Raw genomic sequence first — 13199 nt, forward strand, 5'->3', positions numbered from 1 at the left:
CAGATACAATACCCATGTGCAGCCATTGGGAACACCTCACGTATTGACTTGATCAAGCTCGCATTTCTATCCGAAAGAAACACCAATTCGCCTTCATCTGCTATCACTGACCTCAACTTATTCATAAACCACATCCAGCTTTCGTCTTTCTCACCATCAACTACACCAAATGCGATAGGGTAGTGGTGACGATCCGGATCTTGAGCCGTCGCAACAAGCAGAACTCCACCATAAACATGCTTAAGATGTGTTCCATCCACAATGATAACTTTCCTCATCGCTGCGAATCCTTCTATGGAAGCTCCAAATGCAAAAAATAGATACTTAAATCTTTTTGCCGCATCCACTTCAACTAACTTACTGAGTCAGGATTCTTCAACTTAAGCATGTACATGTAGGAGTGTATCATAGAAAAACTCTCTTTCGGAGTACCTCAGACTTCATTAGCAGCCATCCTTTTTCCTCTCCATGCTATGGCATACGACACAGAAACACCAACCTTGTGGGTAACCATACTGATCAGATCAGCTGGTGTTGGTGTGTCATATCTACTGGGATATTCTTCACTCAAAACAAATGCGACAACATGTGGTGTGCCTCTCCTTCTATTTCTAAGGGTACTTGTAGTTACTACTGAGCATGTATGAGACTTGTTGTAAGTTCTAACCGTCCAAAGATCTGAATTCTTAAGCTTTACTACACGCAAATACCACCTGCAACCTTCTTTGGCTCCTCGACATTTTGCCACAAATCTCACAGTATCGGACTTCAATGTTTCATACTCAAAACCATTCTTATGTGCACCCCTCTGAACTAGAACTTGCATGGCTACCTTAGTTCTGAATTCTTGACCCTTAACCAAATCGAGACCATCATCCCATTCTTCTTCTACTGCAGCCGTGGCTTCAACTCCTCCTCTTGCAGCTGCAACTCCGGCTCTTGCAGCTTCAACTTCTGCTCCTCCAGCTTCTTCTTCTACTCTTACTTCTGTTCCTTCATACCCATGCTCTAAATTCTCATGCATCTCAATGTCTTCATGTTGTTCGGGTGTGTAAAGCGCGACCACACCATCCATCTCATGATCCTGATCAGTTCCATCTTGCTCAGTGTCATCTTCCTCGGTCCCATCAGAAAGACCAACATAGCTATCATCAGTTTCATCATCATCTTCATCAGAAAGACCAACATAGCTATCATCAGTTTCATCATCATCTTCATCAGAAAGACCAACATAGCTATCATCAGTTTCATCATCATCTTCATCAGAAAGACCAACATAGCTATCATCAGTTTCATCATCATCTTCATCAGAAAGACCAACATAGCTATCATCAGTTTCATCATCATCTTCATCAGAAAGACCAACATAGCTATCATCAGTTTCATCATCATCTTCATCAGAAAGACCAACATAGCTATCATCAGTTTCATCATCATCTTCATCAGAAAGACCAACATAGCTATCATCAGTTTCATCATCATCTTCATCAGAAAGACCAACATAGCTATCATCAGTTTCATCATCATCTTCATCAGAAAGACCAACATAGCTATCATCAGTTTCATCATCATCTTCATCAGAAAGACCAACATAGCTATCATCAGTCTCATCATCATCTCCTAAAAGTGACATACCACCATATGTATCATCCATGTCGCTGCTGATCTCCACATGTAAAACACTTCTACATTTATCATGATTTACTTGCATGAGATAACCCAAAACGTCTTCATCACACCAAATATATGATGGCTTGTTCGAATACAATACCATTGGAAAGTAACTAATCTTCACCATCCCATCTCCATTTGCCTTAATCTTTCTGCATATACTTTCAACCAATTCAGAATACGTAATCTCTTCCACAGCTGTCTTCATCACTAGAGTGTGGATTTCATCTTCTCCCGAGATCCATCTTCTCTCACCCCCATCTTTGATGTAACTTCCTCCGTAATCAAAACATATGATTGTAATAGGTGAGGCCATAGATTTCCTGAAACAAAAATTATGATGAGTTAACCGTTTAAAGAATCTAAGTTGTCCAAGATCTTTGGTACATACTCTATTTAGTAATACAAGTAATACAGATTGTAGCTTAGTAGTACTAGTAATTCCAGTATTTTCTATAAATTTTCATTTTTGTTGATTTAACCCTTTTAACTAACCCAGGGGGTATTATACAACCCACAATATCGTCTACCAATATTGTAATGTATTATTTTGGTTTAAAACAGTGAAAAATAAGTAGAAATATACAAAATAGTCCTAAAAAAACATCATTTTCATACCAATATACCTAAAACTTTAATCTTTCATCGGTTTAAGTATGTTTAATCAACAAATAACATGTTACAAAACCCACATTATCGTCTAACACCATTTTTATGTTTTTTCCTATCAAACTCGTGTTAAAAGAATCGTGTTAAAAGAAGAGAACCTTCTTCAAATTTTATTTTCATTTTTCTTTGAAAACTTTTACGATTTTTACAGCTAAGTTTTTATTTTTTTCGTTACCCATAACACATAGAACATAAGTAGTATATTAGTATGAAAATTTCATGAAAAAATCGTACCAATTTTCGTCAAAATAACCTCCAAAAAACGCCAATGGAGCTTGAAGGGGAAGCAGAATTCGCAGGTGGTTGGAAAAAAGAGAGCAGGATCTGAAAAAAAGGAACAGATGGACACCTGTGGGAAGGAGAGAGATAGATGGAGTGTGGGGTCGCTTGTTAGGTGTCCATTAATTATGGACTTTATGTGGGAGGATGAGGTGTCCGCTTTCTATTTTTAAAATTAGAAAGTATTTTAAAATTAGAAAGTAAGGTGTGGGATCAGCAAGAAATAGATAATAATATAATAGCTGAAGGTAATAAAGAGAAGGAAAATATGGTAGGGTAGTTAGAAAAGAAGTGGGGTATTGAGAATACAAAATTTCCAACTGGGTCAATATAGATTACTTTCGGAGAGATCACTCTCATGAAACGGCGACGTTTAAAGTTGGACACAATTGTTTACTGGGGTTTTCATACAAAATTTTGGCCCAATAAATTGAAACCAAGAACTGGATCTTCAATCAACCAACCCACTTCATTCCCTCAGACCTCAGTCATGTAGAACAAAAAACATATTAACAAGTAATTTGTTTATAAAAAATTTCTATGTTTATACATACAACACCTTATATAGTTTTAATTTGGAAAATTCTTTGTATTAGTAAACATTTAACAACATTAGATACATCAATCAAAGGATTAATTAAGTAAAAAAGCAACAAAACGTTAGAGTTACCGTTAATTTTTATTTTTTGTAAACTTGAAAGTCATAGTTATAATAATTTGTAAAAAATGGTGTTTTCAACTTAATCAGAACAAAACATATTTCTGCAAAATCCTACTATGATTTGACAAAAAAAAACAGTATATGTTGATCTGATTAAATATCAAGATTGATTTCGTTGGCTACTTAATAAATATTTTTTCCCATCTTTTGTTTGTTAATAAACTAGAAATATATCAGTGCTAGTTCCCAATTATACTGCAATGAATATGATTAAGTAGTAGAATTAAATAAGTAGCCGTTGTAAGTGCATTTCCACATAAGACTAGCCGTTACGCTCCTTTTATATCTTATGTTTTCGAGTTATATTCTTTTCAATCAAAAACCCTAAGCGACGCTTCCCAATTTAATTTGCTTTCAAATCACAAATCGTTTTTTTGGATTCATCGTCTCTGAATCGTTTCAATGGCTTCCAAGACAGCAGCTGCTAAAGACATCATCACACTGCACGGATCTGCCGCCATCGTCAGCGAGTTCTTCTGTTACGCTGCCAACAGGTGAGAGAGAATATGAATCGATTTCAATTTTCAATTTTGGGGATTTTTTTTCCGAAGTTAAAAATGAAATTGAATCGGTTTTGTGTATAGTATACTGTACAATCGAGCAGTATACCCAGAGGAAAGCTTTGCGAAAGTGAAGAAGTATGGTCTTCCCATGTTGCTTACTCAAGACGAATCCGTCAAATCATTCTTGTCAAACCTCACTTGTCAGATCTCCGGTAAACAGAAAAAAAAAAAAGAAGATTCTTTCTTTATTGTCTATGAGTAGTGAGATTGGTTTATAGTATAGAGGCTGATTTTGTTTTGTGGTGTTATAAAGAGTGGCTTGAAGCTGGGAAGTTGCAGAGAGTAGTGTTGGTGATAATGAGCAAAGCGACGGGTGAAGTCTTGGAGAGGTGGAACTTCCGTATTGAGACTGATGCTGAAGTTGTTGAGAAAGGGTCAGTTTTTATTGAAATGTTGATACTGTTATTTTTCAAATTTTGTTTTCTGAATATGAATCTTGATTTCTTTTCAGTGTGTCGAGGGAGAAGAGTGACAAGGAGATCATGAGGGAGATCCAAGCTATCATGAGACAGGTTGCTTCCAGCATTACTTACTTGCCTTGTCTTGATGAACCTTGTAAGTGAACCACCAAACTCATAGAAACTAATTTGGTTGCGTCTCTCTCTCTCTCTCTCTCTCTATTTGGTTTTCTCGTTCTTAATGCGTATGTCTTCTTATTATTGTTTTTGTTTAGGCGTGTTTGATGTGTTGGCGTATACGGACACGGATGTGGCTGTTCCGTTCACATGGGTCGAAAGCGATCCGAAGTTGATTGCTAATCCACAGATGGTTAAGCTACACGCTTTTGATACCAAGGTAAAGAACAAGAAGTAGGAAACCTGACTACGTTCACTTTGAAATGTTTACTAACCACCGCATTGGTTTTTTAATCTGCTTCTTTGCAGATTCACAAAGTGGACACCCTCGTCTCATACAAGAACGACGAATGGGATGAAGAAGAGTAGTAACACCAAGTCTCTTGCTCAGCCAGCGTTTTCCTTTTCTCATGTTCTTGAATGTCAAAGTGAATCCTTTATTCACACCTATGTTGTTTTCTGTTTTTCTTCTTTCCGGATTGTTTCGAGAATAATAAAACCTTTGTTGTTTATGTCTGTTCAATAGTTATCAGCTTTCTCATTGTCTCTGTCCATTCTTGCATTAAACATTTATGTTTACAAAAAAACAAAACATATCCTTTGAATGATTCTTCTAGCTTTTCGTCAGTGGTAGTTGGTACAAGACACCAGGTTGAAGATCATCATTATTGTCTATGTTCCGAACCATACTGTTTATCTCCCGTGATGTTGGAGATGGAGGAGTGTTGGTAGAAATCAATCAGAACGAGTCTTTTCTGAAACAAACATGTTTCTACTTTTTGCTCATCTTCGCTTAAAGAAAGAAGTCTCATACAAAGATTAGAAGATCCAAATTATACAAACAATCCTAGTTGTCAACTCGGCATAGCTTAGTATTACCTTGTTTATTGGGCTGCATGAACAGAAAATAATCCAGTCACAATTTTTTTTTTTATAGCAATTAGATGTCTTAAGCCAAATTAATTTTTTATATAATTAGATGTCTTAAGTCAAAACAAATATTTCCGACAATTGTTCAACAAAGATGAAAACGAACATATTTATTGCACGAAAATAGTTTCTACATAGTTGAAAACGATCTCCATTGAGCACAGATTTCACCAAAGTGGCACACCTGATATAAAAAAAAACACCCGTCCTAGAGCCAGTATCATGTTTGAGAAGCATGTCTAAGAGATCATATCTATGGATATATGCAAAATTACCTTCATTTAAATGGAGTTTATGATCTCTGTCGAGAATGCAGACTAACCATGTTCTTCAAAACATATTAGGGGGTTCTTAATCTACATGTAGAACTCATTGTTTCCCTTTTATGGCTTCAACAATCCCAAACTCTTCTTCTGCAATTCTCCAAATCCAAACTCCAACCCACTAAAGCAGATGACAAATCAAACTAAAGAGACTCTTTCTTGGCTTTTCCTTTTATCCTGAACTTTTCTCAAAACCAATTTAGCCACACTCATCAAGATGGCAGACGCCAGCCTTGTTCTTCATCACACTAACTACCTCTTTCGAATTCTCTAAATCTCCAACTCCCAACTGCAACCCACAAACGCTGATGACGAACCACACTACTGAGACTCTTTCTTATCTTTTCCTTTTACAGAGTCTTTTTCTCTATCCTGAACTTTTCTCAAAAACTAACTCAGCTACATCATCAATATAGCAGACACCGACCTGTTCCTCAAACTACTATACTTCTTTCCAACTTATAGCAATGTCGGAAAGACTCTTCTCTAAGTCTCCAACTCCGAACTCCAACCCACAAAAGCAGATGACAAATCACACTACTGCGACTCTTTCTTGCCTTTTCCTTTTACATAATCTATTTCTTTACCCTCAAGTTTCTCAAAACCAATTAAGCCCCACTCATCAAGATAGCATACGCCGACCTTGCCCTCCATCACACTACTCTTACTTCTTTCTTTCTAACTTATAGTAGAGTAAGAAAGACCCATCTCGTGTTCTTAACTCCAACCCACAAAAGCAGACGACAAATAAAACTTCTGAGACTCTTTCTTGGCTTTTCCTTTTTACATAATCTTTTTTTCTTTATCCTGACCTTTCTCAAAACCAATTAAGTCCCAACCTTGTCCTTCATCACATTACACCACCTCTTTCTAACTTACCCATCTCGCGTAGTCTTTCTAATCTTTCTAACTATGCCATGACAAACTCTTCTCGTCTACTCTTCACCCACCAAAACTACTCTGCTTCTTTCTTTCATATATTCCTATTCTTTTCTTTTAATTCTGACTTTCCACAATCCAAAATAAACATATTAATATATGTACAGACACCTACATCCATGGGCAGACACATTCCCACAAACTACACCACACTCATGAAGAGCTGAGCCATTCAATCCAGAGTGAAAAGAAACACTCAGATGGAATTTTCCACCTCAAGAGGTAACTTAAGGGACGACTTCGAACAATCAGCGCACAAAAACTCCAGACAGAACGTTTCTTCGTATTCACTGTCATTGATGCACCGACCACACTGAAAACACCTCTGTATGCAAAGAGAACAAGCACGACATTCCTCCTTCCCTTTACAATCTTCTGCTGGACAGTCATACACAAGCCTAGCGTTTTGACATTTTGGGCACATCTCAATATCCAGCACCCTGTCATCATCATCGCAGGACACACATGAGGAGTCTCCTCTATGGTAAAAACGCGGCTTCTGTGTAGACTGCTCCACATTGTTGTCAACGTCTAACAAGCCAAACAATTCATCGTAGTGATCTTTAGTAACTCCAAAGATGCCACCGATCTCTAACTGCTTCACTTGAGGCTTCCCCGCAGACTTCAGATCCCTCAAGATGCTCAAAACGCCATCGATAGTGATCCTTGTGCATCCAGACACGCCAAGCTGCCAATCATAAAATAATATTAGGCTTAAATAATATACAAAAAAAGCTTACAGATTTAGTTAATACTCACCTTAACTACTTGTGGGTTACGCTCCATGACCTGCTTAAGACAATCATCTGTAACTCTCGAGCAATCCACGAGCCTCAAACACTGCATAGTGCCCTGAGCCCGCTCGGTTAACTGCAGGAGAGCCTCATCTGTGATCTTCTCATTCAACGGCTGACAAATGTGGATATGTTTCCACAGAAGCGAGTCATCACAGACAGTCGTGTGCAGAGACTTGCAAACCATACTCGCTGAGAGAAGATCCTTCACTCCCAAGCGATAAAGACAAAAACCAAACGCTGGATGAACGTGTGCATCCTCAACTGCGTCATTGGTGGTGCAGCGACCACTGCTTTCTCCAACCTCATCCACACTACTAGCGGATAAGAAAGCACCATTAGTGTACACATTTCTCTCTGGAAACTCCTGAAACCGCATTGCATTGTTCCAAATGAAACTCAACCCAGCAAAGAGCTGGTGGCTCCCATCACCAACCCAAATCTCATCTCTCCCATACTGGCTACAATCAACCTCCAAATCCTCAAGCCATCCAGTGATAGCAGTGAAAGTATTGTTGATATCCATCCCAAACGGATCAGAAGGCAGAACATCAAGTATGTCAACAGAAGCTGAATCTCCAGCATTCCTCCCATAGTTAAAAACATCACCGTTCCTCTCAGAGAGCCCATCAGCAAGATACCCATTGGCTATCTTCATTGATTCATCAGATAGATGGGAAGAAAAGTGTCTATGTGAAAAATTCAACGCCATTCCTATAAATGCCTACACTTATGAAACCTACAATCACTTTGTACAGAGAATACCTAAAAAGGTAGAAACCAAGATCAGATCCGGACAAAAAGCTATCTTCTTTTTCTTTTAGGAAAAGGATAGATCTATGGAGAAAGGAGACTCTTTGATTTCAGATGGCAACAGAAAAAAATAATAGGCACTGAAAATTTTCAGAGCTTCCTTTATTTTAGAAAGTAATAAGAAACCCCTATTGCTGACAGAAGAATGGATGAATTAGGGTTTTCAGAGAAACCGAAATTGAGACGGGATAAAGACGAAGACTTTCTGATCCGATTGAGTAAATCAGAGAAACCCTTCCTTGCCCACGAAGAACCAAACCGAACCCTCGCCCGCAAAATGAACAAGATCTTCTTCTTCTTGATTGGGGAAATCTCAAAACTTTCGAATTGGGAATGTAAACGACGAAGCAAGTTTCTTCCTTCTTGGTTAAGGGAATGAAAGAGAGTTAGAGAGAGAGAAATGGGTTGGTGAAATTGGTCGACCGAGAGAAAACGACGGGAAAATTTGTGCGAGAGAAATCTCCCTTCAGGGGTGGAGATGATTTTACGAGGGAGCAAAGAGATAAAAGTCTAGGGTAACGGTGAAATCGTCAAAAGACTTTAGGGAGATGGACGGACACGTGTCAGTTGTTTAGTCATCTGTAATTCTGACTCGCTGTTTGATTTGTCGACAAATTTTGGATATCTAGATTTACTACCAACATTATCTCAACTTTAAATATGGTTGGTTAATAGTAGTAACGAATTTGTTAGGCCGCAAACACCTTTTTGTAATTAATATAGTTTTTCTTTGTTGGAGAAGTCCTGTTATAAAAAAAGAAGAAAGAAAAAAGTTGGAGAAGTCCGCCTAGCGTAATCTCTCTACCTTGTACTAAGACCATCTACAACGCGGAATCCTAACAAATCCTTAGACAAAAATCTTTAATGCTTTATAATTAAATTTGATTAAAATAATGAAAAAACTTAAGAATTAATCCTTAGTTAAGGATTAAAACAGAAAAATCCTTAATACGTGGCATCCTCTCTTCTCCTCTCCCCCACTTTCCTTCCATCGCCTCCCAATCCTTTCGTCGTCATCAACGAACATCTCTGCAACTTTTGTTTTTCCCCCAAATTTCATCTTGTGCAACGAATACGTCTGGTGGTTCTGTCTCTACGCTTCTTCCTTCTTCTTTGTGGCGTAGATTTGTAGAGAGAAAAGAAATTTCGAAACTTTGTTTTCTCAGAGTTTTCGAAATTTCGATTTGAAATTTGGTAATTGGATTACTTCATAAAAAGAGCTTCTTCCAGACTCGATCCTCTTTCTCCCTTTGAGTCCTTCCGTCGTTACACAAAGAATGGTGAATCATTTTTTCTTCGTTATTAGATTTTTTCGTCTGTTCTATGAAATATTTGGGTCTGGAATTCAATATGATTTGATTGAAAAGCATGTTGATAGTCTAAAGATAAGAACTTGTGTGTTTTATGTTTGTTAATAATAATGCAACATGATAGATGGCGTTTAAGTTTGATTCACTGTGTGCTTTGATCGCTTGGTTTATGATCAAGTTTGTGTAAAAGTTACTTGCTTTCACAGAAAGACCCTCTTGTTAAAACTAATCATGCGCCGTTTTGGTTGCGTCTTGCAGACTTATCTGTGTACCTGGAACCTGACCGTGGAGATAGACTATCCTCGTCCCTGAAACAACACATTCGAAAGCTCTTGAATGTTATAACCTAAATGCTGTAGCTTTATTATATATTATAAAGACACTCTCTATAGGATCTGTTATCAGTTTTTTGAACTAATCAATTTGTTTGTGTGTGTGTTCACTGTAGGTTCCAATTCTTGATTCGTCAAGTATCAAGTGGGTGCAGCCCAACACTCTTGTTCGGTTCCGTGGAATGATACATGACATGCTTGGAAATGAATTCTATGCTGGTGCTTACAAGGTATGTGTATTGTATGTTATGGTTTCTTCTACTAAAGATGTGTTGAATTTTGGTTTGTCTATTAACTTAGTTATTTTCTACTCTGTTAAAGATGACGTTTATTTGTTGTTGTTGTTGCTGGGGTGTCAAAGATATTTAAACATGATAACACTTGATTGCAATGTAGGTTCCAGGACAAAACCAATGGACTGAATGTTCTTCTGTGGAGCTCAAGAACCGTTTTTTGGATTTCACTGGCCAAAAACAGGGAGAAACGTGCAGGGTGGATGAAGCAGGGCTTAATGGCTCACCTTCGTTGTCCTGGACTGTTTCTTGGTCAAACAGTTCGGAAGAGGCAACACCAAGGTTCAGTTCAGCAAGGAGGCCAACAATCTCTGCAACATTAACTCCTACAACCACTCTGGTAATTTTTATTATAATGATCTTTGCTATTGTCCTTATAATTATGATCTCCTTTTAAGTGAACTGAGAAATATGTCAAGGATACATGTTCATTTCTAAGGATTCATAATAGATAACACCATTGGACTTAGTATTTTGATTAGGATCCTTACCTATTCAAAAAAGTAAAAAAACTATTATTCTATTGTTAAGGATTCCAATGGTGAGTAACACCATTGGAGTTGCTCTAAACTTCTTTGCATGGAAGTGTTTGTTGTTCAAAAAGAAAAAAAAAACTGTTGTGCAATGTTTGATTTCACGGTTCCTACAAAGAAAATAAATGAAAATAATCATAATTTAAATCTGTATGACAAAAATATTATAGTTGAATCGAAAAATTAAATATTTTTTTATACATCCAAATAATAACCAAAAAGTCGAAATATTTTATCTTCAAAATTATATGTCTAACTAAAATAACATAATGTTATTTAAATAAACTATGCATATTAATTAAAATATAAATAACAGAATAACTAAAATATTAATAAATTATTATGATGTTTTTATTTTTAAAATATTATATACGGAAAAATAACCTAGTATTATATGATTTATGATGATCTCACAGTGGAAATCAGTTTTGTTTTCTAGTGAACAGAGGATCTATTGGCATTTTTCTACAAGAATCTTTGGCTTTCGTCTGTTAAAACTGTCTGTTACAAAAGGTTTCTTCTTCTTCATCATCTAACAGCAACACCTAAAGCAGAAACCAAAAGAAACAGCGATGACTCTTGCTCGGACTTTCATCAGAAGGTTTCACCAGAAAAGTCTTACAAGAAGAGTTGAAGTGATCTCCAGAGACATCATCAAACCATCATCTCCAACTCCAAACCATTTAAAAAACTTCAAACTCTCTCTTCTAGAACAGCTCGGTCCAACGATCTTCGGCCCCATGTTGTTCTTCTACTCAGCTAACAACAGAATCAAACAAACTGAACAGCTGCAGAACCTCAAGAAGTCCTTATCCGAAACCTTAACTCACTTCTACCCTCTCGCTGGGCGGCTCAACGGCAACATAAGCATCAACTGCAACGACTCGGGCGCCGACTTCCTCGAAGCACAAGTTAACTCCCCGCTTTCAAACCTCCTACAAGAGCCTTCTTCGGAGGTGCTAGAACAGTTGATTCCAACATCAGTTGATTCAACAGAAGCAAGAACCAAACTGCTTCTCGCTCAAGCAACGTTCTTTAAATGCGGAGGCATGGCTATAGGAGTCTGCGTCTCTCACAAACTCGCCGACGCAACTTCCGTGGGCTTGTTCATGAAGAGCTGGTCTGCAATCTCGTCTCGAGGATCGATCAAAACCGTTGGATCCCCTGTTTTCGACACTCTCAAGATCTTCCCACCTGGGAACTTCTCAGAGACGTCCCCTGCTCCGGTCGTTGAGCCGGAGATCAAGATGAACCAGACTCTTTCGAAGAGATTCGTCTTCGATTCTTGGAGTATCGAAGCTCTGCAAGCCAAAGCTTCGAGCTTTGAAGTGTCACAACCCACAAGAGTCGAAGCTGTTTCAGCTTTTATATGGAAACTTGCGATGAAAGCAACAAGAACGGTTTCAAGAACGTCGAAACCGTCGATCCTCGCGAACTCCGCTAGCTTACGCTCTCGCGTCTCTCCTCCGTTCACCAAGAACTCGATCGGGAACCTCGTGAGCTACTTTGCGGCGAAAGCAGAGGAAGGAGAGAAACAGAGAAAGCTTCAGACTTTGGTTGCGGAGATACGGAGAGCGAAACAGAGGTTTCGAGATGACCACATACCGAAGCTTGTGGGAAACGGAGACGCGACGGAGGTCATCTGTAACCACCAGAAAGAAGCGGGGGATATGATCGCGAGCGGAGGTTTTGATTTCTACATCTTGACGAGCGCGTGTCGGTTCGGTTTGTATGAAATTGATTTCGGTTGGGGTAAACCGGTTTGGTTTGCGTTTCCTTCGGTTAGACAGGAGAACATTGTGGCGCTTCTTGACACGAAAGAAGGTGGTGGGATTGAAGCGTGGGTGAATTTGAATGAGCAAGAGATGAAGCTTTTTGAAGAAGATAGAGAGTTGCTTGATTTTGCTTCTGTGAACCCTAGTGTGATCCAGCCTTTTCTCCATGTTCTCTGATTATGAATCCGGTTAAGTGATGTAAACCGGATTTCTTTTGTTGAATTGGTTATGTATTGAGGTTTTGGATGTATAAAAATAAAATAATGTTTTTTTTTTTTTTGACAAAATGTCAAACCATGTACAATATTTGATTTTCTAATATAGTGAAAACTGTCTTCCCAATAATCAAATCTGTTTTTAATTGGTGTTAAGTGTTAACTGTTAAGTATAATGATACATGATGCTTAATTAATTAATTTGTTTGTATAAATTATTATTATTTTAATTTAAATATATAAATAATTATTAGGACAAATCTCCAAAATAACACATTTCTAAGTTTATATCACAAAAATAGCACTCAAAAACAAAAATGACCAAAATAGCACCTTTCTAAGTTTATCCTTTGAAAATTTTAATTTTTTTATTTTTCAAAATTTGAAATCTTATCCCCAAAATCTCATTTCTCAACTATAAACCCTAAACCCTAAACTCTAAACCCTAAACCCTAAACCCTAAA

At 37.7% G+C, this 13199-nt stretch overlaps 3 protein-coding genes across 4 annotated transcripts; 2 read left to right on the plus strand and 1 right to left on the minus strand.

The window, feature by feature from the left end:
* Positions 1-3625: 3625 nt before the first annotated feature.
* Positions 3626-5026, plus strand: LOC106316367 (mitotic spindle checkpoint protein MAD2). The gene is made up of 6 exons (XM_013754242.1): positions 3626-3834; positions 3925-4055; positions 4157-4277; positions 4355-4458; positions 4577-4698; positions 4788-5026. Exons 1-6 carry the CDS (start codon positions 3743-3745, stop codon positions 4845-4847), a joined length of 630 nt encoding a protein of 209 aa, XP_013609696.1. The 5' UTR covers positions 3626-3742; the 3' UTR covers positions 4848-5026.
* A 426-nt stretch (positions 5027-5452) lies between these two features.
* LOC106319008 (F-box protein SKIP14-like) lies at positions 5453-8773 on the minus strand. Of its 2 annotated transcripts, XR_001265409.1 has the most exons (3): positions 7430-8773; positions 5684-7358; positions 5453-5592 (listed from the first exon to the last, which is right to left on the minus strand). XR_001265409.1 is itself a non-coding variant. In XM_013757205.1 (2 exons), exons 1-2 carry the CDS (start codon positions 8174-8176, stop codon positions 6867-6869), a joined length of 1239 nt encoding a protein of 412 aa, XP_013612659.1. In that variant the 5' UTR covers positions 8177-8773; the 3' UTR covers positions 5453-6866. The 2 variants fall into 2 exon arrangements, 1 of the variants encoding a protein (XP_013612659.1); XM_013757205.1 differs by having other exon boundaries at positions 5453-7358.
* A 2344-nt stretch (positions 8774-11117) lies between these two features.
* LOC106316080 (vinorine synthase) lies at positions 11118-12836 on the plus strand. The gene has a single exon (XM_013753945.1). The coding sequence runs from the start codon at positions 11318-11320 to the stop codon at positions 12695-12697; it is 1380 nt and encodes a 459-aa protein (XP_013609399.1). The 5' UTR covers positions 11118-11317; the 3' UTR covers positions 12698-12836.
* The last annotated feature ends 363 nt before the right edge of the window (positions 12837-13199 follow it).

This window comes from Brassica oleracea, chromosome C9 (assembly GCF_000695525.1).
Source record: "Brassica oleracea var. oleracea cultivar TO1000 chromosome C9, BOL, whole genome shotgun sequence".
Lineage (NCBI taxonomy): Eukaryota > Viridiplantae > Streptophyta > Magnoliopsida > Brassicales > Brassicaceae > Brassica > Brassica oleracea.